Genomic DNA, 27,934 nt, shown 5'->3' with positions numbered 1-27,934 from the left:
TTGTGCATCTTTTTTTTTAAAAAAAAATCAAAATAAAGTAACAAAAACAGAAGGGAAAGAAGATATGGGCTACACACAACACGGACGGAAAAGAGACCCAGACATTCACGGCATTGATCTATTCACACCTAGAAGGCGGCAGATAAAAATTAAATATGGATACTCTGGGGCGTTGGGCACGCTTTCCCCGAGCCCCACTCGTTGGATGAGGAGGACACCAAGCTGTGGGGCAAATAAAGGGTTGATCCCCTACCCCCAAAAAAATCTGTACAGCATGGAGGTCAACAGGCCATTGCATGGAGAACGAGTCAACACTGCATGGAGAATGAGCCAACAGCGTTCCGCCGTAAGCTGTGAATGAAGACTCCCGCTAAAAGATCCTTGCAACGCGCAGCAGTGGAAACCTTTCCTTCCCAGTTGACTTCTAGCTCCCTTCTCGTGGGCTTGACCCAGTTTTCTCGACGACTCGGATCTGGCGTGCAAAGGGTGTTCACGTGGGCCACCCTCTGTATCCACTCCAACACACACGTCAAATCAGACAATGGCGGTCCGCTTAGAGCGTCAGCCAAGAGCGGGGCGGGCGGGAGGGAAGAGAAGACGTCTCCGATTGCCAGGGATTCTTTGGGATAAACGTCAAGGAAGAAAGTCGTGTTTTCCGAAGTGGGGTTTCGCTGCGCCGTGCAGTCCGATCTGGGTCGGGGTACGTTCGGGAACCACGATACGAAGCCACCCCGCGTCTGAGCAACTGCTCTCAACCGTTCCCGCCTCCAGAGCAATGGCCCGGTGTAAAAGAGCGATTCCAAATGTGAACGGGTGGATACAGCGGTGTGGCTGGACGTGGAGGGGTTGGCTGGGTCCCTTTTGGAGGCGGCTGGTTCTGACTCCAACCGGCTGGTGGTGGGCCTGGGGCAGAGAAGGATGAAACGGTGAATATGGTGGGTCACTCGCCAGCCGGAGAAGCAAGGCGGGATGTCGGTGGCCTGCAACCCAGCTCAGAAGCCACCGTCCCAAGGCTTCCAGAAGAGGGCTCGTGGAAATGGCCTCTCGCCGTCCTCTCTCGTCGGCTAAGAGAGTCAACATCCCAGGTGCTCCGCCATGAACAAGGGGCTGCCCCATGCGTGGTGGTGACCCCAAACTCCCGATACTGCGCTCCCCTTCTCTGACGTCCGCCAAACACTCTGGGCACAGTGCGCGTATATGATTGTCTACGTTGCGTTTCAAAGGACGCCTCGTCCTCCGCCAGGGTTCCAGTCAGCCATCGGAGACCTCTCAGTGGGCCCCGGAGGACAGGGGGTTCTTGAGCATCGCTCGTGGAAGGTGGGAGGATGGACTGGGGTCTCCGGGAGCCTCTGCTACAGGCTGGTCCCCCCAGGGTCTAGGGTTCTGGGGCAGCTCCATTCCAGGGGGTCTTCGTGGAAGCAACTGGAAGGGGGCGGCGGCGAGGCAGCTGCTTAAGACGGAGGCTTGGACGAGCGCGTTCTGCTGGCTGGACAGTCGCCGTGCGCCGGGACAAAGGCCGTGGCCTCCCGCCATCCCCTCAGCTTGTGCTTCTTCTTTGCTGTGTGCTGCAGGAGCATGCCAGGGAGGAGAGGAGTCAGACCCAACCCCCTGAAGGACACCCCGAGCCCTTGAGGGCAGGGCTGAAAGACGGGGCGGTGGCCCACCAGGGGGAGAGCAGGAGAGGCCTCCCCGTCCACCCCCCCGCCCCCAGACTTCAAGAACTTCTCGGGCCCTCTGGGAGTTTGCTCTCGCTTCACCCTCTCTTTTAAATCCCACTTCTGGAGCCAAGTTTGGGTGGGAGTCCACAAACGGGCAGGGTGAAAGCAAGGCCCCCCCAAAGGGAGCGACCAGGCTACGGTCCCACAGAGATTGGGTTTCACGGCAGCTTGTTTATGGGGTATTGGAAGAGGAAGCATTTTACATTGCGGGAGGGTCAAGCAGGATTCGGGCCTCTCCCTTATTATCTCCATCGTTATTAATATTTACGTCCTGCTTCTCAATGAGCAAGTCCTGGAGCGGGTTACAAAAGCCTTCGAGCCACGGAGGGGGGCCGTCAGGAGACTGCACTGCCTGAGGTGAAGGACAAGATGGAGACACCGCCCCCCTCCTATTCTGCTTAAAGAAACTGACCTGAGATGGAGAGATCAGCCTTTCTTCCACCCTGGAGACGGGACAGCAACCTCCACCCCCCGCAGGCTAGTTTAGGGGGTGCAAGGCTGGCCACGGAGCTCTGCCCCCCAATGGAGGGGAACGGCCAGGGGGCTGCCACTGTGGCCCCTTCCATGCCACCCGACTTCCGCCACCCGAAGAGACTGGCTCACTGCCTAATGGTAGGGCTGGCCCTGGTGGGGAATTATCTCCCGTGCAGAGAGCAATCAGGACGCTGTGATGCCCGAGGGGGAGACGGGAGCTGGCCGCCACAAGACACCCCATTTGAGTCGGGGCTGCAAGAGCGCCTCCGTCATGCCTAGCTCTGTATGAGATCACCAGAGGGAAAGGAAGCCCTTCCTCTGTGCCCGAGCCCTGCTGCGCTTTGCAACTGAGAATCTAACTACCTCGACTTGCTTTCTTCCTCCTCCCTCCCCACCCCCTTTCCTTTAGTGTCATGTCTTTAAGCGAGAGAGGGTCTGACCTTGTGGGGAGGCACGTCCACGGAGACTGGGCAGGAAAGGCTAGCAGCTCTGCGCGGGCAGACACACAGAAAGGAGGACAAAACATTAAAACCACGGCCACATGCAGCAGTGACGTCAGGGGGTGGTCACAGAATGGGTCATTTCATGCAAGGAAACACCGGGCATCACGGCTAGCGACGAGAGCCGTTGCAGGGTTCTCCTTCCAACCCTCACGCCTTTAACCTTCTCCTCCCGTTCTCTTCCTACTCTCGGATTTCACACTCCGTACGCTCTTATGTTGCTATTTTATTTTTTTGCTTGTGCCGTACAGCGCTGCGGACAGGGCAGGCGCCATCATTATCTGTGAAAGGAAGTCACCAGAGCTCCCATGAAAGCGGAATGCGGGAGAGGCTCTGAGTGCGAGGATAAGTGGGGGAGATAGATTGTTCCGGAAGCGACGAAGCGACTGATTTTAATTTTGCCTAAACGCATTTCGGAAGAAAGGGCCCCCTTACTGCAGGCGCAATTTGGCAGCACATAAAAATACGTGTAAACCTTAAAAATGAAATCTCTACCACCCCACAAAACCCGATATTTCAAAAAAAAAAAAAATCTAATGAGAAAATTTCTTAAAAGAACAATCAACAGAAAAGTACAGATTCCGAACACAATCCGGAGAATGTGTCAAGTCAATGTTTCCTTCTCTGCTGGGAACTGAATCGACCATTTCTAAGAATGTGGAGTTTAGTTCACCTTTTATCAGAATGTGTTTGTCTCTGATGAGAGCGCTGCCTTATTTGTACCTGAGAAATGCTCTTAGTAAAATAAGATGTTAGTGCAAACATACCCTTGTGGAAATATCATTTTTCGTTGGGTTGTTCCTGTGAGAAATTGGTTCTCCAGATTAAGAAAAAAATGTTTTAAAATGTTTATATTTTAAGTCAATGTTTATGTGCGTTTTTCATGTGTTCCAAGATAGTCCTGAAGATGAAATTCCGTTCCGTTCCGCTTGCATTTGGGCATAAATAAACCATTTCGTGACCCACGTTCCGTCACGTTCCAGAGTAACCAAGAGATGGCTTTTGGGGCGGTGGGTGGGCGGGTCATGCAAAGAAAGAGGCGTGGCCATGCAGAGAGGGGCGGGGCCACCTCCTCTCCATGCGTTGCATTGGCAGGTGGGAAAAAGATATTTGTTAAAATCACCTGTTTGCTGCACCAACTCCACAGCGGTAAAACGGACACATTTCGATTGCAGAGGAGCCAAATTCGTCCGTTTTATTGTTTCATAGCCGCTACGGAGTGCCGTTTTGTTTTTAATTTTAATTTTTCATTTTGAGGTGTGTCGGAGGGGGGAGGGCAGTGGGGCTGCCTGTGAGACACCTCCCTCCTAGACTCATGGGATGGACTCAGTTCTGTAGCTCAAGCGCTCCGGTCGCCCCAGGCTGCACGGAAACCCATGGAAAAAGCACCCTTCTCTCCCCACTCTGCCTTCTTCAAATTGGACCCATTGGCAAAATGACCCCCAGAGCCCCGCGTGCCCTGCGGAGGCACCGTCTCTGCCAGCGGTCCAGACGGTGGCCCTGAGCTCCGGGGTGGGGCAGACCTCCCCCGCTCCCCCGGGAACCTGCACTCACGACCGAACGGCTGGCGCGACCCCTTGCCGGCCCACTCACCAGGTGGGGGGGCTGCCGTTCGGCCTGCTCCAACTGGATTTTGATTTCCGGACAGGAGGGGTCCGTGGCAGTCCGGGGGTCCGGCTGGGGAGAATGAGAAGGGCCTGGAAAGAGGGAGGAGGCAGGAGAAGGAGGCACGGAGGGAAAGCGATCAAAGTCAAGAGCAGCCCAGGGAGGGAAGGTCACACCTTGTCCTCAAGACGGTGCCTCCGTGGTGCCTTACGGGCCGGTAAGAAGAGAGCCAGGGAAGCCACCACAAAGCAGCCCCTCTTCCCTGCAGCGTCTGACATCAGGCGCAAGTGGGCTCTCTCGACGTGAGACGTAGTTAATCGATCGCCGGCGGAGTCATTACCACCAACTAAAACGTCCACTTTCTCCCTACTGGGGATGTTGAACCTTTTGCAGCCGGAGGACCGAATCCAATTTGTGAGAAGCTCTCATGGGGGCGTGGCATGCCAGCAGTGGGCGGAGCCAATGGGGAAAGGGGGAGGGGCCAAAATATAAAACCTGCCAGCCTGTTTTAGCATAAACCTCTCCCTGCCAGGGACTCCGTCTCAGGAGAGGCATTTCAACCTATGAGAACAGGGAGGAAAGGGCGGAACAACCGGGAAACCGCCACGATTGGTGGATGGTGGGATGGGGGCGTGGCCACCTGGCGATTTGGTTCCTGAGCTGTAGTTCCCCAGCCCCGACCCACACGTGCGCGCTAGGAAGGGTATAAAGCAGCACGCCCCTATGAACGGCCGGGTGGACGGACACCGGAGCCTGATGGGCAACACGCGGGGAGCCCACCTGTCGCCTTGTCCCCCAGGCCAGCCCTGGCTTGAGCCTCCGTTTCCCGGCCCGTGCAAAGCGAGGGGGAAGTGAGGGGGAAGGGGAGGGCGCTGTACCTGGAGAGCTGCTGCCCCCACTGGCGGTGCTGAGGCTGTCGTCCAGCCAGGTGCTGTAGATGAAGGAGTCTCGCTTCTGCGGGGTCCCGGAGGAGGACTGGCTCTCCTGGGTCGCGCAGGAGGAAAGGCACCGTGTGGGAAGGGGGCGGCGGCTGTGCAGCGGAGAGGATGCCCCCACCCCCACCCCCACCCCAGCAGGAGAGTAAACTTCCTCTCCACCCCGCTCCCAAGCCCACCTCCCTGTTCCCACACCAGGCGCCTCCCAGGAGCACTGGACTGCAACACCCATCATCCCCAGTCAGCAGGGCCTCCATCTCCTCCCAGCCGCCCCTCGGAGCCACGTACCAGGCCGGTGTCGTCCTCGTGGCCCCCTTCGTGTTCCTCCACCACGCTGCCGAAGCTGCTGGCGCTGGACGATGACCGGGAGACGTCCCGCAGGGCCTCCGGTTTGGGGGCAGCAGGATCCGGCCTGCAGGGGGAGAGGAGGCGCGGGGGGAGGCTAAGAGGGACACCTGCCAGGCGCCCCAGTCAGGCCTCGTCTCCGTCGACCCAGGAGGAGACGCCCCGGGCAAGCGGAGACGCCTGGTGGGGTCTGGCCTTGAGTGGACCGGCCCTGCCTTGAGAGGCTGGCGGGGGTGGGGGTGCCTGGTGCGGACCTGTTCTTGGTGGTGGGCATCTCTGGCGAGCTCTGATTGGACGAATCCTCAGACTTGGGCTCCTGGGATACGTGGCCGCTGTCCAGGGTCTTCTGGGTTCCGGTTGGGCTCTCCCTGCACGGCACACACAACCGGGTCGGCCGGTCAGGTCAAGAGCTTTGTGACTGGGAGGCATCAGCCGCTCTGTAGACCCACTCATGCGGGTCTACTCAGAAGCAAGTCCCACTGAGTTCCATGGGGCATCCTCGCCGGTGAGCACTTATAGCAGGGGCAGGAAACCTGTTGCCCTCCAGCTGTTTTGGACTACTGCAATCCCTGACTGTTGGCCATGTTAGCTGGGGCTAATGGGCATTTTTATCCAAAACAGCTGGAGGTCACCGAGTCTGCTGTCCCCGGGGTAGAGGGTTGCGGATTTCGGGGCTCAGTGGCTTGCATTGCGCAGTTGATCGGCTAACAGTTGCTTTTGTCTTGCCTTTGTATTCATAACAGTTAACACATCAGGCTTCGGGAAGATATAAATAAAGAAAACTCGCATACAAACACACAGACCCACAAGGTGAGGGCACAGGCACCGCCCCAAGCCCACCCCAGTCCTGAAGTGAACACGTTTGTCTAAATGGGGACAGAATCGCCTGCGCGGCTACGAGCGGAGAAAGCGTGGAATGTGTCGCTGCGCGGCCGCGTAGCTGAGCAGAAGAACTGGCCACTGGTTTGTTGAGCTACAAGGTGTGAGAATGGGAAGGGGGGGGCTCCTATCCCGCGCCCCCACCTTTTCTCCTGCACCTCCTGGATGTTCTCGATGCCGATGGCGCTGCTCCGCCGGGAACTGAAGGGCCCCGATTTCTTCCGCGTCGGACTCTTCCCGGGCACGATCAGGGACTGGAAGAGATGCACGCCCATCAGACACAAAGACCGAGATTGGGGAATAGGGGAAGCGGGAAAGAAGGGCACCCGGGGAGAAGGGGAAACGGGGAAGCCACGCGGGTTGAGGTGGCATCGTGAAGCCACGCTTCGGCATCCACGCCACAAGCAGGTGTGTGGCAGAGGAGCCCGTGGGCAAAGGGCGGCCACTACCCCGGGCCTCTGCAGGAATTCTTATGCTAGAAACCCAAGGCGGGGAACTTGCGGCCTTTATTGGACTCCACCTCCCATCATTCATAACCACGGTCCCTGCTGGCTGATGGGAGTTGGAGTCCAGGATGTCAGCAGGCCTAAGTACCGCCGTCTTTCCCAGTAGGGGCGTCTGGAGACAGCATTCCTTTTGCGGGGAGACAGAAGAAGTGGAACGGGGCTCTCCCCAAACGGCACCCTGGAGTGGTGGGAGGCCACGGGAACTCAGGGCAGCTCTGGGTCAGCTTAAGGCCGGAGGGTGGATGCGTCTGCGTGACCCCAGCCACCGACGTCCTTGGCCACCGGTGGTGCCTCCATCCCCACGGGGGCACGGAGTATACGGCGAAGGGTTTACACAGGCAGCAAAAGTCGTGGTGTGCAGCTTACCCACCCCCTGAGGTGGGGGACTCAGGAGCCACGCGAAAGGAGCTGATGTTTCACGTCCACGGGGTGACGGACCACCTCTCTCTGTGGCTGTGGGCACCGGGGGGGGGATGAGAAGCAGGCAGGGTGGGGGGCGGTGGCGAGCTAGGTAAATGGGGAGCCTGACAAGGTGGGTTTGGGGGCCTCACCCCATCCCACCCACGGGCTCATGCAGCCCCTTTTTGTCTGTTTTGTTTTAAAGAAAAGCCAAAGACATTGGGTATATTCCGAGATGTCCAGGAAACCTAATCATAACAACGTCACCCCAGGGGGAGAAATCCCTGTAGCTGTTTTCTCCAAAGCAGGTTCAAAAAAGACCCCAAAAATGAAAGAACAACAGAAGCCACACAACTTCGCTAGGACCAAAGAAAAGCCGCTGAGGAGCGCGCGAGTTTTTGCATTCAACCAAGCGCTGCTTCTGAATGTTAAGCAAAACCAAATTAAATTTGGGGGCAGGGGAGGAGAGAGGGGAAAAATAATAATATTGCCCTGGAATAAGAACCAAAAAACCTGTCTTTTTCCAAATCACTGATTTTTTGGAGGCTGGTGATTCACATCCATGGTGAAGAAGAAGCACTCTGCTGAACTCAAAAGCTTGCCCGCCACTTTTTTTTTCTGTCGGCCCTGAGAAAAGATTGTTGTTGGAAGCGCTTTGTGGTTTAATTGCGTCTATAGATGTGGGGAAATATGGGTACAGAGACTGGCCACCAGACACTGGCGGGGCGGCAGCATTTTTTAAGACAACCCGATGAGAGGGCCGAAGGAACCCAGCTTGCCTTGCAAGGAACGAGGGTGTAGGAAGAGGTGCAGGGCACCCTGACACACGCACAGAGTTCATTCCGGCCTCCCAAATCCAGCGTCCCCTTTCAGGGGGATTTCGCCCTCCCTTTAGCCCCAGAAGAAACCCCAACGTGCCGAAACCCCACGTAGTGTCCTAGGCAAACACCTCCCGCTTACGAAGGAGGAGGAGCAGAACCCTACATCCTAACTACCTTCCAGGCAGGCCAGGAAGGAAAACTAAGTTTGTTACAATCCTAGTTTGTCTACGGAGAGGGATGGAAAGAAAACAGAATGAAATACCAGAATCTGTAGAGGAGATTATGGGAGATGGCACTCCCCCCCCTCCCGAAAATCCCATATTTTGGAAGATGGGAGCGTGAGATTCGTTTCCCCGTCAACGAATATCAAGATTTTGGATACAAAAAGAAAAACTTGGGACCACGCCCCCACCTTGCTGAAGTTTTTCTTTTTCTCCAGAACATTCCCTGACAGGCCTTCCCAGAATCCTGCAGGAAGGAGTTCCACCCATCCTGTTCCCAGTCAAGCGGTTATTTGCACATTGCAGAAGAGGCAGCCGTTTGCCCGGACCTCTACCCTCGTGGCCCGGGAGGAGGGAAGGGGCTGGCCACGTGCCCCCCACCCCCAGCATGCAGGGGGAGGGGCGAGAGGGGGCAGCCATGAAATAAGAGGCAGAGGCAGAGACACAGAGAGAGAGAGAGAGAGAGAGAGAGAGAGAGAGAGAGAGAGAAAGAGACCAGCAACCTCTTCTATGGTTCCTATGCCTATGGCGCTTCCTCGACGTCCGTACCTACTTGGCGTTTTTCCGGGGACAAGCAATGACTGGCAAAGCGGGCAGAGAAGCACGCAAAAAGAGGGATGGAAACAGAAGAAGAGACAGACCAGGAGGAGAGGGAGGAGGGGGAACAAAGGAACGAGAGAGAGAGAGAGAGAGAGAGAGAGAGAAAGAAAGAAAAAGAAGTCATGCAAACGAAATGGCGCCGGGTCATCAAATCAACGGCTAAAACTAAAGGCGGCTGCCATGTCCTCGCGGGGAGCTGGGCGGGCGCGGAGGCGGCGTGGATGCGAAGGAGGAGAGAGGCCGGTGGCATCGTGGGGCTGGAGGGGGGCCACGGTCATAGCAAATGGGGGTCGAGGCCTGTGTTTGTTTGGGGGCCGGCTGTGCTCCGCACCAGCACCAGGCGCTGAGGATTGTGGGCCCTTCCTCCGACCGGCTCCTCCCTTGTCCCATCGTGGGACTTGGGGTGCGGCCAAACTTGGACACCCCCACCCACCCACCCCGCCAGTATCTTGAAGCAAGAAAACACTCCCTGGAGCTCAGCTCTCTTCTGCCTGGGGGGGGGGCACCACCAGACCCGCTCCTGGGTGACCCCTCCCCAGGTGGTTCCACGTGTGCGACGGAGAACCGTGGCCTCCCCCCCCTCGTAATCCCTCTGGCGCCTTTCCCAGCCATGCGGACGGGGGCTGATGTATTATTTATGTATTACTAATACTTCTGTACCGGTTAAGAGAATCGAACCCCTCAACAGCGTGGGGGGGGCCCCCTGAAAGTCGAGAGGGAGGGTGCACAGCGGTCAGAGGGCTGGACTGGGAAGGTCCGGGTTCAAGTCCCCACTCAGCCACGAAGCTCACTGGGTGGCTGTGGGGCCAATCCCGGCCTCTCCGCCTAGGCTACCTCGCAGGGCTGTCTTAAGGATAAAATGGAGCAGAGGAGGAGGAGCTGTTTGGAGGACACCATTGCCCAAAGCAGGGGCAGCTGAGCTCTTTCGGGGGGGTGGGGGATCCACGCAGAGGAAAGGAATGGGCAAATCATGGGCCTGAGGCCGTAGAAAATCAGCTCGCCTGCTCCTGCATGGAAGGAAGCCGGTCATCCAACGGGCCAGCTCTCTCCCCCCCCCCCCCGTTTCGTACTAATTATCTGGGGGGCCCACGGACGCATCCGGTGGTGCCCGTCCGCCTCTGCCCAACGGTTTCTATTTCAGCCAGATGTTCCACTTCTGGTGCACAGGCGCCATCGTGTGGCCACCCTGAGGCTTCGCACCAAAGCGTAACTTTGACGGAGGAATCCGGAGGAGTTTCTCTGCGGGGATAGCGGAGGGGTTGCGGGAAGACCCCACCGGGCTCCTTCCCGCCCCCACCATCTTTACGGCAGCCCCTTAAGAGTCTAATCCAGTCTCCCCAGGCCTGCTGCCCTCCAGATGTTTCAGACTTCAACTCCCATCAGCCATAGACAGCATAGCCCAATGGTCAGGAAAGCTGGGAGTTGCAGACCAAAACATCTGAAGCGTCCCAGGTTGTGGAAGGGCTAGCTGAATCGGGGTGTGTGTGTGTGTGTGTGTGTGTGTGAGAGAGAGTGAAATTGACTAGACCAGAGCACAAGCAGGTTTCCCTCTCCAACCCGGAAGTGAAATTGACTAGACCAGATCACAAGCAGGTTTCCCTCTCCAACCTGGAAGTGAAATTGACTAGACCAGAAACAACTGGTGATCTGTTCCAGTCAATTTCATTTTATGCTTGTGTGTGTGTTTGGGACTTTTTCTGTGGGGGGAGAAAGTGGGAATGAGGGTGCGTTGCAGAAAGAGGAAACGTCGGAGCCTTACTGGGAAACCTCCTTCACATGATGTTACCCAGTCGTTTCCCCGGGGGGGGGGGGGGGACACAGACTAGGTGCAGTTTCTCGGAAGCAGGGAGTGGAAGCCCGACCCAGGAAACAGGGGCAGGAGGCAGGAGATAAGGCACTGGAATGGCGAGGCGAGAGGCGTGGGGAGGGGGGGAGGGAGCAGTTCAGCAGCCCACAAAGAGAGGGGGCGGAGGGAGGGGGCACTCACTATGCCCGCGGCTTTGGCGATGTCCGGGTTGTTGTGTCCGAAACTGCCGCTGTGGCTGGTGGAGACGGTGTTCTGGCGCTTGCCGCTCAGCCCCACGGCGTCCATCGACTGGCTCCGGCTGCGGATCACCCTCTGCAAGGCAGGTCCACGTGGCGTCACCGGCCCCCCTCCCAGCCCTCCGGCAATGGGGTGGAGCTCCAGTGGCCTTAGGCACGGCCCCGTCCCTCAGGGAGGCCCCCTCCAGGTCCTCCTCCTCATTGCTCCTATTTGCTCACTGGCTCTCTGCCCGTGGGCCGGGGGCACCTGCACCTCCTCCTCCTCACACCCCCCCTTGCCTGGGCCAGAGCGAGAGGCAGGTGAAGAAGCAGGGCTGCAACGGGGAGAGCAGCAGCAAGTCCAGGGGGGTCTTGTCAGGGGGCCCCTGCTGGGGTGAGGGCCCTTGGTGAACGCCCGGCCCTGCCGACCCTCGATGCCATCGCTGGATGCTCTGCAGACCCAGGCAGAGGGATCACCCTCCCTCCCTCCCGGCACCCGGTATCACAGCCCAAGCCGCACGCTTTGCAAGGGAAGGAAGCCGGCAGGGAGGAGGCGATGGAAGTGGGGAGAGGGAGGAACAGCTTCCGAGGGTCTGTTTGGAGAGGTCCAACCGGCTGGACGGACCCCCAAGGCAACAGCAGGCCGGGACGGGAAGGGAGCCCCCCCCCCGTTCGTGGAGCAGGCCTGTAAGGTGCCAGAAGCGTCGAGTCCTTCCTCCGCCCCCACCGCCCCCGCCAAGGAGGAACGGCCGGCCGGCTGGCCGGCACCCCAGAGCAAGGGGAGGCTCTGGGGCCAGGGAGGCGCCCACCTTGAAGGACTCGAAGAAGCCGCCTCCGCCTCCGCCGCCGTTCTCCATCTTGTCCTCGTCTCCGCCCAGCCCCATCATGGACTGGCTGTTCAGGTGCAGCTCCTCATAGAGCGTCTCCAGCAGGGCCGCCCGCGTGCGCTCCTGGCGGGGGAGACCGGGGGGGGGCGATCAGCGGGAGATGGGGGAGGAGGGGGAGGAGGGCAAGAGGCCATGGGGGGGTGTGTGTCTCCTGTTGGGAGTCAGACTGCCTTCCCAGCCCCGAGGACTGAGTTCAATTCCTGAGGAGCCCTCGGGGGCCGTATTCCAGGGGACGAAAGCCCCCCAATACTAGCATAGCTTAGCTTTTGGGAGAGGCGGGGAAAAGCTGCAGAGCAATAATGGAAAGCCAGCACATGATCGGTGGCTAGGAGGAAGGGGGCGGGGCCAGAGGGAGGGGAAGGGCCGGATCGGCAACCCAGGCAGGCTGCATCCAGCCCGCCAGCCTGAGTCCGGAGACCCCTGGGCCGTTGGACCGGCAGGCCAAAGCAAGGCCCCAGGTTTCAGGGCGCAGAGAGGGAGAGAGAGGGAGGGGAGGGGGACAGGCGGACTCTTGCCTCCAGCTTGGCAAACTTCTCCGCCTTGTAGCAGGCGTACTCCGCGTTGATCAGCTTCGTCAAGAGGAACTCCTGGAAGTCCGGCCCCTGAGCGAGGAAACGCGGGGAGAGAGAAAGCGTAGAGGGAGGGTTCGTCCCGGCGTGGCCTCCCAGGTATCAAGCGCCCCTTTGTTTACCGGGACCTTGGCAAATCGGATTCGCCCGGATCCATGGAGGGAGGAAAACGGGGGGGGGGGGCGCTGTGATGCCCAATGATGTCATGCGAGGAGGAGGAGGAGGGGCTTTGGGGAGAGGCCCCACCCCTTGCTGGGGGTGGTAGCCCGACACATCTGGAGGGCACCGGCTTGGGGAAGACGCATACGAAAGACTCGCCTTTCGGAAAACAGCCGGGCTCGGCAAGGGGGGCCCGAAGAAGGGCACGTCGTCCCGGGCGGTGACGGAGACCTGCAAGGGAGAGAGAGGCAGCTAGAAAGGCCACGAGGCCTCCCGGAGCTTGCTGCTCCTAGCCTCCGCGTCCCATGTTCCACATCAAAGGGGCTGGCGGGAGGGAGGGAGGGAGGGAGGGAGCCCACCTCGCCAGTCAGGAGACAAGGCCTCGGCCTTCAAGCCTTCATCTGCTCTAACTCCTAGGCGACACTCCTTTTCAAGAACTGGGCCAAGAATCCGGGCAGCGCAGCTACGCCGAGCCCCAGAGGACTCCCTCCAGAGCCCCAGAATGGCGCAAAGAGCGCCGCAGTCACCTTGTAGAGCGTGTGGTCGGAGCAGGGGCTCTCGGCTTGCACCACCACGTAGGCGTGCAAGAAGTTGGAGGCGATCATGTCGGGGACGAAGGGCGTGCTCTCGTCTTGGAAGACGATGGCCACAATGTCGTTGCCGATGTGCCGTTTCCTCTGCAGCTAAGAGCGGGAGAGAGGAGGGTCACTACCACGGCCCACCCGTCTTGCCACACACCAGAGTGAGGAGGGGGCAGGGGAAAGAAACAGATCCATGCAAGCTTGAGCTTTGCCACCCTGTCTGCCCACACTTCCCCTCTGCCACCCTGTCTGGCTTTTCATACTTCCACTCCATCACCCTGGCTGCCCACACTCCCCCCTCTGCCACCCTGGCTTCCCACACTTCCCCTCTGCCACCCTGGCTTCCCACACTTCCCCTCTGCCACCCTGTCTGGCCTTTCACACTTCCCCGCTGCCACTCTGGCTGCCCACACTTCCCCTCTGCCACCCTGTCTGGCCTTTCACACTTCCCCTCTGCCACCCTGGCTTCCCACACTTCCCCTCTGCCACCCTGGCTTCCCACACTTCCCCTCTGCCACCCTGTCTGGCCTTTCACACTTCCCCGCTGCCACCCTGGCTGCCCACACTTCCACTCTGTCAACCAGGCCGACTGCATTTCCATTCTGCCACCCTGGCTTCCAGCGTCGCCACTCTGCCTGCGTGGCCAACATCTTACCTGCTGAGCGTCCCCTTCCGTGTAGGGCAACTTGGTGGAAACGTGGAACATGATCTCCTTGTTCCGGAAGTTGCAATAGACTGATTCAGACCCCGTCTGCCCGTGGGTCACATCCAAGCCGCCCCGAAACCTGCACCCAGAGAGAGAGAGAGAGAGAGACCAGCCTCAGACCCGGTCTCCTATCCTGGCGCGGCCGAGAGATAAAAACGCTGCTGCGCTGCTCCGCAGGCTCCAAACGCAGCCCCCCCCCCCCCACCGCTGCTTCCGGCCACGCAGCCGAGTCCGGCTGGGCCTTGCTCACGCACCCCTTGAAATCCTGCAGCTTGACTTTCTGGCCCAGGAATTCAAGGAACTCCACGAAAGCCGGACTCTCCTCCGTGGTGCTGAAGATCTCCTCTTCCGAGGTCTGCAAAGACAGAGTGGGGACGGACGGACGGACGGGGGAGGTTAGTTTTGCCTAGGGAAGCATCAGCGTATAAATAAAGCACACATTTCAACGGAGAGGTGACATAAATATACATATTTTCAAATGCACTTCCTCAACCCGGTTCCCCTCCAGATGCATCGGACTGCGACTCCCATCCTTCCCAGCCGCCTGGCTTTGAATGATGGGAATTGCAGTCCAACACACCTGGAGGGGAACCGGGTTGGGGACGGCTCTTTTAAACGAGAGTGCTGAAACGGCTGCTGCTAACGATGGCGGCCTTCACCGCACGCCGGCGCTCCCTAGCAGAAGTACAGCTGAGGCGTTTTTAATGAGGGAGGGAGCGAGAGAGGGAGGGAGGGAGGGAGAGAGGAGAGGGTGGGCGGTTTTCTGAAAGCGAGATCACGGCGTCTTTTCCCTCCCCCTTCGCCCCCGGAGAATTGCTTGTCAACGCTGGAGCCTTTTATGCCTCCGTGAATGATCCGCGGAGACGCGCTGTCGTGCCTTCCTCCACATGAAAGCGGCGCGTGTGTCAAAGAGGGGGGACGGGACGCGGAGAAGACAATTCCGCACGGCTTCAAAAGGCCCCTGAAAGAGGAGGAGGAGGAGGAGGAGGAGGCGGCAGCGGTGCCGTGCTGCTCCCCAGGGCCTGTCAGTGCTCATGGCTCAGGTGTGACAGACCGGGGTGCGGGTAGGGAGGAAAGACATTTCACATCTGGGGTGGGACGAGGAGGAGGCGGCAGAGAGAGGCAACGCTTGCTCGGAGTGAGGGAATTCTGGGCCTTTAACACAGAGGTGGGCAGTGTACTGACCCATAGCTGTCTTGCGCCCCACCCACCCCGGATGGACGTGCTGCTGAAATTTGGTGGCACAGGAGATAAAAAGGGTCGTGTCGTGTCCCCCCACCCCCCGTATCAAGGGAAAAGACGCTGTGGGATGGTGCCGATATCTGCAGAAGCAGTGTCAACATGGGGCAGGGTGCATAATCTGGCCCCGTGGAAACCGAAGGACGCTAGGCTTAGGCGCTGGATCAGGTGTGGAGGGGGAGCGCACTCCTTGCTGCTAAGAGGGAGCCCTCCTGCTCCCCGCAGGGAGATTCCTGGCTCAGGCAGGATTTGAACTCGGGCCCGCCTGCGTCCGACATTTCCCGCAATCTCGCCCGCTCCCGGGCCCACGACGCACACCCACCTGGCCCAGTTTCTGGTAGACGACGCCAAACTTGAAGTTATTGCTGATGACGTGTTCGTCAAAGGTCACGATGAGGCGAGAAGCCTGGAGGCGGTGGGGGAGAGAGAAAGGCTGGTTAAAGGAGCAGACGGTGCCTCCCCCCCCAGCAGTGCAAAATCACCCCCAAAAAGAGGGACTCTGGGAACTACAGCCAGAGGTCCCCAAAACTCTCTTGCCAAAGGGGTGGGGCACCCAGGGCCTTGCAGCTGCGCTTGGACTTCAACCCCATCAGCCCCAGGGCTGTGCCACAAAGGGCTCTGTTGTTTTCGCCGAAACGGGCTTAGCACAGCTATTCCTCTGCCAATTTGAGGTTATTGTTTATTGTTTATTATTTAAAGTGGTTTTCTTTTTATCCTGCTTCTCAGTCAAAAACGGCTCCCGTAGCAGCTGACGTGCAATCAATAAAACAATCTAAAAAAGTCACGACACGCAAGGAATAAGGGGCGGGGAGGGAAGAGGAAAAACAAAGCAGACTTTCGGCAGAGTTGGTGGGATGGCCCTGCTTGCCCTCTCAGCTCCAGGGGTGCGGGTGACGTGTCAGCGGAACTGGAGCAGGCCCAAACGTTCCTTTGGCCTGCTCCTGCCTCCCTCCGTCGTTCTGCATTCCCGCAGGGCAGCGGGCGTGTGTGTCAACCAGCCCCAAGGAAAAGAACCCGCAGCCTCTCTCTCCGATTCGCTAATATAGCGGGATTCCTACCTTTGGGTACAGGACGGGGTAAAAGCGATCCACGTTCACGTCCTCACACACCAGCTGCAGCAGAGAGAGAGAGAAAAGGCAGCAGATGCATCAGCACGGGGCCTGCCTCTCTTCGCACAGACCTTTCGGCCAGGGGACGAGAACTCCATCCCAGGCACCCGGGGAGCTTTCTGTCTGACACATGGGCACGCTTGCGCTCCCCGGCGCATGCACACGACCGCTCTTGCTGTACAGATCCGCGTTTGCACAAGACCCGGCCGCGAAGGGCCGCGTGCGTGAGAGGACGCGGAACTCACCGAACGAGGTTTCGGTCAGGATGTGCCCAAACGCTTGGGGTTTGGGCCCTAAAGCACCCCCGTCCTGCCCCACACCTGGCGCATTTCAGCAGGCCTCTTTTATTTTATGTATGTATTTATTTATTTATTTATTTATTACATTTTTATACCGCCCAATAGCCGAAGCTCTCTGGGCAGTTCATTTTGCTTATGGGACGGACAGATTGTTCCTGGGCAGCAATTCTCCCATCGTGGTGCTGCAGTAACCGGTGTGTGTGTATGTGTGTGCGCGGGCGAAGAGCGACCTCCACATCCACATTGCTGGGAAGCGCCGCTTCTGTTTGGCCACGTCCAGTGGCGTGGGGCAGTCAGGGCTCCCAGGGGCAAAGCCACGGCCCTTTTCGCTTAGCAGGGACACGGACGTCATCTGCCGCCCCGGTCCGTTTCCCCTGCTTCCCCTGAGCTTAGCTGCAGCCCTCACCACTACCTGGGCAGGGGCGGGGGCATGAATGACCCAGGAGCAACAGACATGGCTGCAGGCTACTCCTGCTGCCATGCCAAGTATTGGGGCGTCTCTTGGTCTCAACTGAGAGCTTCGGCTGTGGGGCAGTATACAAATGCAATAAATCAATCACTAAACTGGGCAATGAAGGGCCCAAAGACCCCGCTGCTGCTTTGTTGAGATGCGTCAACGTGGGGACTGTAACGAGAAGGGCCCGGATGTTGACACTGACACCCCGGCCGAATCCATCGGCAGCTCTGGGGGCCAGATACGGACACCATCGGCAGGGGCCTTTGCCTCCACTCAACACTGGTGTGGAAAGGGGGGGGGTCTTGATGTCTCTCCCCCCACCCACCCACCCCCGCAATATCCCAGACTTGCCTTCGCCATCTGGATGACGTTGGGGAACTCAGTCAGGCAGGAGATGGGGATGACGTCGTGGTACGTCCGGCACTTTGTCCTGCGGGGAGAGGGCAGGGGGGGTTGCAAGGGTGCAAGCAGAGCGCCGGATCCCCGCCCTGAACCAGAATGAGAAGGGGCGCCATGGAAAGAGAGAGAGAGAGAGGGAGAGGGAGAGGGGAAGGGGTCTCCCCCACCCGCTTGCCGCCACACTTCCGATCCGGGTGCCCGTCCCCCCTCCGCTCACCGCAGGAGGAGCCTCAAATGCTCCTGGCCCCCAATGACGTCGTACTTGAGGGAGAAAACGAGGTGGCCCAGCGCCACGTCGACCGAGTAGTAGTTGAAGTGCTCCTGGGGTGGGCAGAGGAGGAAAAGCAGGTGAGCAAAACAACGCCCCTGCAGGGTCAGGCCCAATTCATCTTAGCTCTTCGTTACTCATCTTAGTTGTTTGTCTGAAGTATTTTCATGCTGCTCCAAGCCCCCCCGCCCACACAAATGCTCCCTGGAGCGGCTTGCCATCACTCAGCAGAAGGAGTGGTCCCTGCCCCCGCAGGCCTGCAATCGCCCACCAATCAGCCCCATGGGAAGACCCCACCGGGATCAAATATTGCGAGAGAGGAAGAGAAGTGTCCTCGCCGTCCACTTTCTCCACGCCAGGCAGCATTTTGTGTGCCGCTGTCCTGTCTCTCCTCACTCGCCTTCTCTCTAAGCTGAACAGTCCCAGACGTGGAACCTTTTCCTCCTCCTCCTCCTCTGGGAGCTGCTCCAGACCCCGGAGAATTTCACTTTTCCTTTTCTAAAATATCTACAATATCCTTTTCATGTGTGTGTGTGTGTGGGGGGCAGATCTGTCTACAGTATCGCAAGGGTGGCTGCACCGCAGATGTGTCCAAAAGCAGATAAAGGGGCGCTCTGGGGAGACGTTGCATAGATCTTATTGGGCGTGAGTGGGGGGACGGGGAGAGCTTTTGGAGGTGCTCAAGAACCCCCCCAATACCTTCCGTCTTTACTGTTGACTTCCTGCCTCCCCCCGCCCCCCAATCTATCCTGAGTGGGACAGGTAACCAACACAGCCCTCCCACCCTGCCCATTAGTCCTTCGGAGGAGGCCTTTCCCCAACTTCCCTAATTTGGGGCATTACAGACTCCCCCCCCCTCCGGCACAGATCCCAAGGCGCCCCTGGCACCGCCAAGCGCCCCGCCCTTGGCACACAGCACAGTTCCCTCTTGGCAAGGCTGGGGCAAAACCACACACACACACACACACATACAATAGGTCGAAAGGCAGCGAGCTGTGCAGGGAGGAAGAGGCGTCTGGAGGACTCTGGCGAGGGCAGCAGGAGAGGGAGCGGGGGAGAGGCCGGGCACGGGGGCAACGCCAAGCCCAGGCCACCCCTGGAGCGAGAAGACAAGCACCCTTTTTCTGCCCCTCGCTGTGGTTTCAGTTGGGCTGAGGGTCGTACTGGGCCCTGCTCGTCGGGAGCAAAAAGCTCAACACTCTAGGTGTCTTGGACTACAGCTCCCATCATCCCCATCACCGCTAGCCAGGGCTGATGGGAGGCAGGGTCCAAACCATTTATTTATTCAAAAAGACGCTGCCTTCCCAAACTCCTTGCTGATATTTGACTGGTCAGACACACAACATGAACTAGCCCTGCGAATAAGGTCCTAGCTGGCCAGCCGGCGGGCGTAGGCGATTCCTGTTGGTCTTGTTGTTGTTATTATTACATTTATAACGTGGCTTTTTCCTTCTTGCAAGAACCCCAAGGCAGCTTACATGGGCCTCCTCCTCCTCCTCTCCATTTTATCCTCACAACAACAACCCTGCGAGGTAGGCGAGGCTGAAAGTCAGTGACTGGCCCAAAGCCACCCAATGGGCTTCAGGCCGAGCGGGGACTTGAACCCAGATCTCCCAAGTCCCAGCCCAACACTCTCACCGCTACGCCACGCTGGCTCTCGTCTGAAAAGCACAACCTTGGAGAAGGCAGCTTTAGTTGGAGACCCCCAAAGGCCACTTAGCGTGACCCCCGCTGGGACTCCCTGGCCCCCTTCCTCTCTTGCCCGGTTGACCCCTTGATCTTTATCGCCACATTAACGAATTGCAGAACGTGTTGATCCGGTGCTTGTGAACTCCCTGCCTCAGCGTTTATCGACGGACTTGTTTTCACACGGTTTGTCAAGGGTTTGTTTGTCGACAGGTTATCCAAGCATTTTTTGTTATCGCCACCTTTCAATGTTGCTTTTATCGGGAGTGCTGGTCTTTTACGCTGCTGCACTAATTGCTCTGGGCGAGCTGGGAAGAAAGGAAAGGAAAGGCAAAGAAAGGAGGAAGGAAGGAAGGAAGGAAGGAAGGAAGGAAAGAAAGAAAGAAGGAAGGAAGGAAAGAAGGAAGGAAAGAAGGAAGGCAGGCAGGAAGGCGGACCAACTAGAACTTTGAAAACTTGCCCAATCAGTGCTTCAACTAAATGGAGACTGGCCAATCAACCCTGTGTAAAGGCAGTCTCACATTTTTGCCAGCGGAAGGAACCAGGGAAGGAGACATCTCGGAGGCGCAGCTGCTCAACTGCGCGGCTGCGCAGTCCCCCTCCGCAGGGCTGGACCGTGGACACCTCCTGAGGCTCTTACCTTGCCCAGAAAGTGCTTCCTGTAGATCCTGGCCATGTGGTTGCATTCGAGCTTCACCTTGGAGGTCGGAGACTGGAGCAGCTCCATCTCAGGGAGGGCGGTCAGCTCGTGGTTGGTGCCTTCGATCCAGTATCCCCCAAACTGGGGCAACAAGATGAGGGGAAAGGGGCCCTCTCGCCCCAAAACCTGGACAAAAGGGGAGGAGGCAAAGAAGCTCTAAACCCCAGCAGCCGGACCTCAGTGAGGTTGTCCCCCTGTGGGCGACACTTATTCTCACGCAGACCATGGGAAGAGTTGCACGAAGCACATTTCATAAGCGAGGCTTGGAAAAGGCGCTTCTGAAGCAAACTCTGCCCTGTTTGAGCTTTGCTTGCAAAACGAAGTATTACACTTATAAGAACTTTGAGACTGAGAACCAGTGCCTGCTTTTTTCCTCCTCCCTCCCTACGCCTTTTCCTTTTATGTCGTGTCTTTGATTGTAACCCCGCAGGCAGAGACTGTCTCATTATTCATTTTTGTAAGTCGCTCCGGGAGCCTTATCTGGGCTGTAGAGCAGAGCAAAAAATGCTGCAAATAAATAAAATAAACAAAAATGTTCCTAAGTGGTCAATTTTTGAGAGTTTGCAGGTCCCCGCCTCCGCAGAGCCCGAGGGAAACAGCCCTCCCTCACGGTTTGTCCCCAGCAGCTGGATGCTAGCAGCCCACAGAAAAGATCCTCCGTGGTGACGCGGCCGTGGCAGGGTGTCCCTTACCTCGTGGACGCTGGGATAGGGGATGTAATCGTCTTCCGTCTGCAAAAAAAAGAACGTGCCGGAATGTCAAGAGTTCTTGCGGAAAAGGAGGTCTGCAGCGTGTCCGGGTCTGCTTGCAGCTGTGCGTGCCTGCACTTCTCGTCCACGTGTGCCTGCACCCGTATCTCTGCCCACGTGTGCTTGTGTCGCTGTGGGCTTGCACCCGCGTGGCCTTGTGTGTGTGCCCACCCACGTCCCCTGCCCGATTCTGGGAAAGGCTCTTGTGCCGCCCATCTGGGGAAACAGGTGCAGCTTGTATGGGGGCGGAGCTCCTTTCCGGGTGCCCACGCGAGATGCCTCAAAGGATCGGGAGGGGAAGCCGAGCAGGAAGAGAAGACGGCCGAGTTCCAGCTAGAGGAAAGGTTACGGCAGGCTGGCTGCGTGGGTGCGCGGCTGCGGGGTGGCCTCGACGAAGCCCAAGAGTGGCAAAGTCCATCGGTCCTCCCCGGGGACCGGGCAAATTGCGTCCGGTTCAAGGTCGCAGCCTTGCGGACGACGTTGAAACGCCAGAAGCTCCCCATCTCCCACGCCTCTGGGGGGGTCTTCCGGGCAAGTTCGAACCAGCGTCCGCCTGGGACGGGACGGCACAGGGAAGGCCTCCCCCACCCTTTCTGGACAGCCCAAGAAGGCCCAGCCTGGATCCGTGCCAGCCACGAAACCCGACCGTTCTGAGATGACCGTCTCCAGGTGACGTGGGGGAGAGAAGGGAGGCGGGGGATGCTTTTGCGGAGCTCCGGGGGAGCAAAAGGGGGGGCGCTGGGCACGGGCCGAGGCAGGGAAACCTGAGCCAAGCGGACGTCCCTCCCGAGGGTCTAGGAAAGGATGCAGGTGTCCACCCCCACCCCACCCCTTAAGGCCTGCAGGCACCCAAAGCCCTGAAGGTTGGACCCCAGGGTGGCCTCCTGCCTTGCTTCCCCCACAAATGTCTGTGTGTTCCGCCCACCGGTCGCCCCGAGAAATGCAGCAGCGAAGGGGACGGCCGGGTCAGGCAGGCGCCCTAGAGTCCGGGCAGCGGGGGCTCCTGGATCCAGGCCACGTACCTTCAGAGGAGGAGGGAAGGAGCACCGCTGTTCGTCCATCCTGCTCCCCTGAAAAGAGACACAGACCAGCTTGAGTCAACACCTGGCACGGGCCGCCTTGGGCTGCCTGCCAAGAGCACCTTTGCTTTGGGGATGGAGGGGCGGGGGGAGGACACTTCCTGCTTGGCACAGGGCGGGCAAAGGCCCTGGGATGCGTGCATGGTGCGCGGGGGGAGGGAAAGGGCTGGAGAGGTTTTACAAGGAGTCCCGTGGATTGATACCCGCCCGCCCGGCCACACTTTCCGGATGTGGCACACCTCCGAGTCTCACAGCTGCACTGCCCCACCCCAGAATAAATGTCTAGGCTCATCTTCCCCTCCTCCCAATCTCTTGGAGCCTCGCTAAAAGGAAGGCACACCTCTGAGCACATGCAGAGTACATTTCCCACTGCTGAGAGGGTGCAGCCAAGTTTTGGGGGTGGGATTTGGGGTTGCGGCGCGTAATTCCAAGCCCGGCAGAAATCCTCTTTCCTGCCTGCCCCACACTTCCAGAAACCCCCTTTCTCCAGATTATAGTGCAAGGGGGAAGAGGGGAAGTGTCCACAATTCGCACTCGGATCCGTAGCTCCTTTTTGAGTGAAACAAAGGCTGAAGTCCCCACGCCCCATCCAGTCCCCCATGTCCTGTGAGTCATTCAACAAAAGTTTCCTAGACGGTTGGCTATCTCCTACCCCGCCGCCTCCCAAATTCCCCCACCCTAGAAGTGCCATTTCAGGGCAGGAAGGAGAATCCCTGGTTCTCCCACATTCCCCCCAGATGTCCCCTGGCGTCTGGGTCACCCGCTCTCTCCCCCGGCTCCTCCAGACACGGGTGCAAGCTCAGGCAGGCCGGCCGGCCCACGGGGCGGTTGACTCACCTGCATCTTTTCAATCATTTCAAACAAGTCGGTGTTCTGCAAGGAGGCAAGAGAAAGGGAGCAGGTCAGGCTAGCTGCATGGGGGGGGGATTAAGCCCCACTGCCCCACCCCCACCCCAAAACTGCTGCTCCCCTGATGGAGGCCGAAGCACACGACAAACGGCCTGGAGTTGATGGGTCCCTGGGAAGGAAGACGCTTCGGATTCCTTCGTGCAACCCCGAAGGTAGGCCACATCCCGCCCATTTCACAGGCAGGGCACTGAGGCTGAGCCAGGAAACGGGCAGAGGCGTCTCCAGCTGAAGAGTCCCACAAGTGGCTGTCAAATTCACAGTGCCCCAGCAAGGGACGAGGCCCTCCTGTTTCAGCGTGTGCAAAAACACGCGGCTAAACACAGGCTGGGTGCACAGCAGGGTCCCCTAAGTGTGTGGATCGCTCCGGGATCGCTCCGGCCCTCCCCTGCGCAAAAGGCACTGCGCACTGGCAGGGTCAGCATGCAAGCAGTGCGCGCACAGTTGACGGTTAGCTTGTCGTATCCCCCGCTTCCCCCCCGCCATGCTGGAGTACGAGCACAGTTTGGCTCGCTGTCTTCGTTCTCCTTCCTTAAGAGGGACACACACAGGGACACACACACACACACAGAGGACAGCTGCGCTGCACCGCTCTGCTGGGTTTCCTGGCTAGGATTATTATTAGCAGTAATAGTATTATTATTATTAATAATAATAATGTTTGTTCATTTGAGAGATTTTTATGCCACTCCTCAGCCCAAAGGTCTCCCAGAGCGGCTTACACAGAATCAACGAAATGAGCCAGTCCCCTGCCCCCCTGCATCTAAAATGACACGACACACGAGGAAAGGGGGCTGGGGAGGGAGGAGGAGGAAGGGGAGGGAGGAGGAGGGGGCTCCGGATCACAACACGGAACAGGGAGGCAGCCTGGGAAGAAGAAGCAGGCACCGCTGGGCCTCGGGGTGTCAGGCAGGGGTGGACTTTTGCCCCGTCCGAGGCCGCCTCCAGCCGCCGCCCCCTTCAGCCCACGCTCTGACCGTTCTGCCACATTCTGTGGCCGTGAGTTCTACCGGCGCCCCATCCTCCCCCTGCCTGCCTGCCTTCCTCCCCCTCCTCGCTCCCTCCTTCGAACCAAGCCCACTGGGTCAGCGGCAGGAGGCAGAAGCCGCCTTGGGCCACCCCGCAGGGATGCCGGCCTGGAGCGTTGTCAGCGGCCACCGGGTCCACCTGAAGCTTAGCCCAAATGCAGGGGAGGGGGACTCACGCTCCAGCCATCCTCTGTCGAGCCCCTCCGGGGCGGCAGCTCCGGCGGGGCCGGGAGAGGGGGGCGCTCCGCCATCCGCCTTCCTCCTCCTCCTCCGTCGATCTCCGGGTCACATCCTGCCCCCCCACGGCCAGGAGCGCTGGCAGCTCGGGGCTTGTGCGGGACGGCCAGGTTGCGCCGGAGAGGCTCCCTGCCTCTTTCCCCCTCTTTCTCTCTCTGATCGCCCAGGACCACGCAGAGAGGGAGAGGCGGAGAGGGAGAAGCCGGTTCTCCGGCCCGCTGAGGCTCCCCTGTCCTCTCCCCCGGCTACGGGGATCTGCTGCTGCTGTGTGTGTACTCTTTGGGCGTGGAGCCAGGTGCTGGGGGGGGGGAAGCCTTGCCAAGAGGAGGGAGGCCGGGCTTGGCCACAGCCCTTCCCCGGACTGAGCGCGGAGGGTGAGCGCAGCGGCCTTCCGCGCCTACATGGGAAGACGGAGAGGAGGGGGGGAGAAGAGGCTGGGGCCCTGGACCACGGGGGTCGCCATGGCAACTGGCCTACACTTGAGCGGGATGAATGGATGGGAGGATGGAGAGCAGAAGCCAAGCGGGAGAGCAGGCAGCCCTCCGCTCCAGCCGCCCGGGAACGCGGAAGGAGCAAAACAAGATTTTAAAAAGTTAAAGGGTACAGAACAAAGTATTCTTCAGCTCAGTCTGGAGAACTTATTGATTTGTTGTTGTGATGTGATGATGATATTATTATCGCTGATTGAATTTCATTTCTATAACCGCTCCGTAGCCAAAGCTCTCCGGGCGGTTCACAGAAATGACAAACCACAAAGGCGAGAGAATAAAAACATCGTATTTACTTATTTACCGTTTTCTATCCCCCCTTTATTACGGCTCTATGTGGCCCAATAGCCAAAGCGCACTGGGCGGTTTACAAAAGCTGAAAAATGCCATATATATTTTGTGGCTGTTGTTGTCGATTTGGAGTGCAATGCCCATCATCCCCGGCCACGGTGGCTGGGGCGCATGGGCGTTATAGTCCGAAACATCCGGACAGCGGCAAGTTGCTTAGCCCTGGATTTTATACAAAATCGTCTGTGGATGCGGAAACCCTGCAGCCGTGATGGTGCAGGGAACGCAGGCAGGTCTCTGCCCTCACGGAGCTTACAGTGTAAAGCGATGGAGGAGGAGAACCACGAGGAAGAGAGGCCGGTTGGAGATAGGAGTTTAAATTTAGAGGAGTTTAAGCCGTGGGGATCTCCCAGATAGCGCCGGGAGATCGTAAAAGAAGCCAACCACACACCACATCTTCCTCCGCGCCCCCCCTCTGCCGCCCGCCTTTGTAATTAAGGCCATCAGCCAGTTAATTAAAGAGAATCAAGTGTGCTCCTTTAACCAGTTAATTGATCCTTTAATTGATATGGGAAAGGGAGCACAGCCGAGAGCCCTGGGCGATCCCAGGCCTAGGCGAGGGGTGGGTGGGCAGAGGAGGAGGAGGAGGAGGAAGGGTCTCCCTACGGCGGCGCAAGAGGCTCACACGGATCCCCTTTGCGGAGCAGCAAATTCCTGCACCAGCCGCAAACGTTCCTCTGTTTCTTTGACCGGTGTTTCTCCTGGAATCTCTGAGGTTTCAAACCAGAGAACCAGCCAGTGGCAACCGTACCTCTGAGCACGTGCCGATGGCTTCCTTAGCTCTCACCACAAAACAAACCCTCTGGGCTTGCTGGGCTAAACAGCGCCCCCTCCAGGACGGGTTAGTGGATGTGCTAGGATCCCTCTGGGATGGGTCGGCCCGCTAACTGGGAATGATGGGAGTTGAAGTCATATTGCAAGGGTGCTGGCTTGGGAGAAAGGCCTCCGGGGAGCTAGAACTCTGCACCCGCCCTGAACCGGTGACTAGGATCCCCGCTTGTCCGATGCAAAAGCTCCGCTTCGGATCTGCGCTGTGCCCTTCCTTGGCTGTGCCTCAGTTTCCCCTCTGCGGAGCCGACACCGCAGCCTCCCTCTGCACCCTGAGCTGCAGGGGTGGGTGGGTGCCTTGGGCCAGCCGGATTGTGGAGTGCTTGGCATTCACACATGCATGTGCGCCCACAGTCTAGGTAGCACAGGGTCACACCCCCACACCCCCAGGACCACCCCAGGGGCTCAACGCTCCAGCAGAGGCTTGACTTGCTCCCGGGACCTTTGGGATTTGGGACAAGACAGGGACCCTCTCCTGCAGAGGGCCCGGCCTCTCTCGCCCCCTTCCACTCTGCTGCACCTGTGAACCCGGGTTCGGGTCCTGCAGGCCGGTGCCTCGTACAAGCCCCAGGTGAAGAACCGCTCCCCGCTGCTGCCCCTGACTACAAACGTCCCTTAGACCCGGGCACTTCCGCCGTCCACGGCCCCCTCTTTCTCCCTGCAGCGTGGCAGCCCGCACCGACGGAGGGGCGACGGGACGCACGCTTCCTGCGCGAAAGGGCTCCGCTCCGTTGATATTGGCAGCCGCTCAGTGACAGGCAGCCGAGAGCCCAAAACAAGGAACCCTTTCACCTCCTCCCTCGGCCCGCCAGGCGCCGGGCCTGGCAGCGAGGGGAGGGAGGCCTGGGGGGGGGGCTTTGCTTCCTCTGGGAGGGTGGAGCAGCATCAGCTGCCCCCCCCATCAAGGACCCCCGGACGGATGCGCCCTCTCCCCGTTCCACGGAGGAGGACACCCGTGGCAGGGGAGCGCTGGCCACGACCGGAGGGAGAAGCAGCCGGCTTGCGGCGCCGGTTCAAACCGTGCAGACGAGGGCTTTGCACACATGCACACACGCGTCTTCACGCACTACAGCTTAGGGCTCTTCGTCGCCCCAGAGCGTTTCGTTCTGTGGAGCTGGCATTCGAAATGCCCAGCATGGCACCTTTTGCCTTGCCGCCCTCTCAGAAACCATCGGGGCAGGACAAACGCTTGAGCGCAGCCGTGAAAGAGAAACAGCCGGGAAGGACGACGGCGTATCGGCATTGGGAAGCCGGAAGGCCAGGCGGGTGGAGGGGGCCCTGCCCTGCCAGAGGGACCGAGGCCTTGTCCCAGGCCAGGCCCAGAGGCACGGGGGGGGGGCGCAGGTGTCAAAGAGCGACGCCGCAGGGATCCAAACGCATCAAGCCCCCGCCCCAGATAACGGCTCGCGTCGCCATGGAGACCCACCCACAAATACAAGCGATTCGTCGTGGCAGCGGCCCTGGGGAGGACCGCGGAACACAAAGGGGGGCTGGCTAGGCTTGAAGCGGTCCGCCCACCCGGCTGGCAAGAGGCCCTCCCACCTCTGGGGTGGCGGAGCTCAGAAACAGCAGTGGCAGCGGCATCGTGCCAGGAGGCGAGGAGGAGGCCTGGCCGGGGTGCAAAGGGCGGCAAGAGGGTGTCCGCCGCCCTCCACCCCGTGGCTTTTATTTCGGGAGAGGAAGCACCGCACCACCGCGCACCTGCTGTCCAAGTGGGTGGCCCTCGCTACGTTCAAGGACGCGCCTGCATGGGAGGAAGGCCGAGGCGGGCCGGAGAAGAGGCCTGATGCTAGGCGACTCCGTCAGAGAACCCCGGACAGCCCATCACCAACTACCACCAAGATCTTTTTAAGTGGTAATCCTGAGGGTTGAACCCGGATCGCTTTGCATGCACAACACACACGCTGCCACCAGCTTTGCTGGCTACTAAGGGCCCCGTTCCGTGGCTGAGAGCAGCAGTTGCGCAGGACAGGCAACGGCGTCTGGGTGGTGAGGGTCTCCCGTCTTCCACCCTGCAATGTCAACGGCCCCAGATCTACCCTCCGTTTGGCCGGCCGCTTTGTCTGTGCGAAGGAGCGAGCTCCGGAGACTCTTACCTTGGGGCGGCGGAGAGCAGCGTGAGATGCGGCTGAGCTCACGGATGGCACCTCTATGGGAGCACTGAAGGAAGACTGGGCCGCCCCATCG

General features: G+C 59.1%; 1 protein-coding gene across 1 annotated transcript; it reads right to left on the bottom strand.

The window, feature by feature from the left end:
- Positions 1–1,373: 1,373 nt before the first annotated feature.
- RAP1GAP (RAP1 GTPase activating protein) lies at positions 1,374–27,934 on the bottom strand. Its single transcript, XM_063145554.1, has 23 exons — positions 27,844–27,934; positions 22,750–22,785; positions 21,856–21,903; positions 20,777–20,815; positions 20,025–20,210; positions 17,648–17,751; positions 17,383–17,461; positions 16,225–16,278; positions 15,489–15,572; positions 14,182–14,282; positions 13,877–14,006; positions 13,168–13,323; positions 12,800–12,871; positions 12,428–12,514; positions 11,835–11,975; positions 10,991–11,122; positions 8,907–8,984; positions 6,601–6,710; positions 5,832–5,945; positions 5,521–5,644; positions 5,176–5,281; positions 4,286–4,389; positions 1,374–1,565 (listed from the first exon to the last, which is right to left on the bottom strand). Exons 2-23 carry the CDS (start codon positions 22,765–22,767, stop codon positions 1,452–1,454), a joined length of 2,181 nt encoding a protein of 726 aa, XP_063001624.1. The 5' UTR covers positions 22,768–22,785; positions 27,844–27,934; the 3' UTR covers positions 1,374–1,451.

This window comes from Elgaria multicarinata, chromosome 20, assembly GCF_023053635.1.
Source record: "Elgaria multicarinata webbii isolate HBS135686 ecotype San Diego chromosome 20, rElgMul1.1.pri, whole genome shotgun sequence".
Classification (NCBI taxonomy): Eukaryota; Metazoa; Chordata; class Lepidosauria; order Squamata; family Anguidae; genus Elgaria; species Elgaria multicarinata.
The sequence above is the reverse complement of the archived record's forward strand: the minus strand, read 5'-3'. Positions and strand labels throughout refer to the sequence as shown.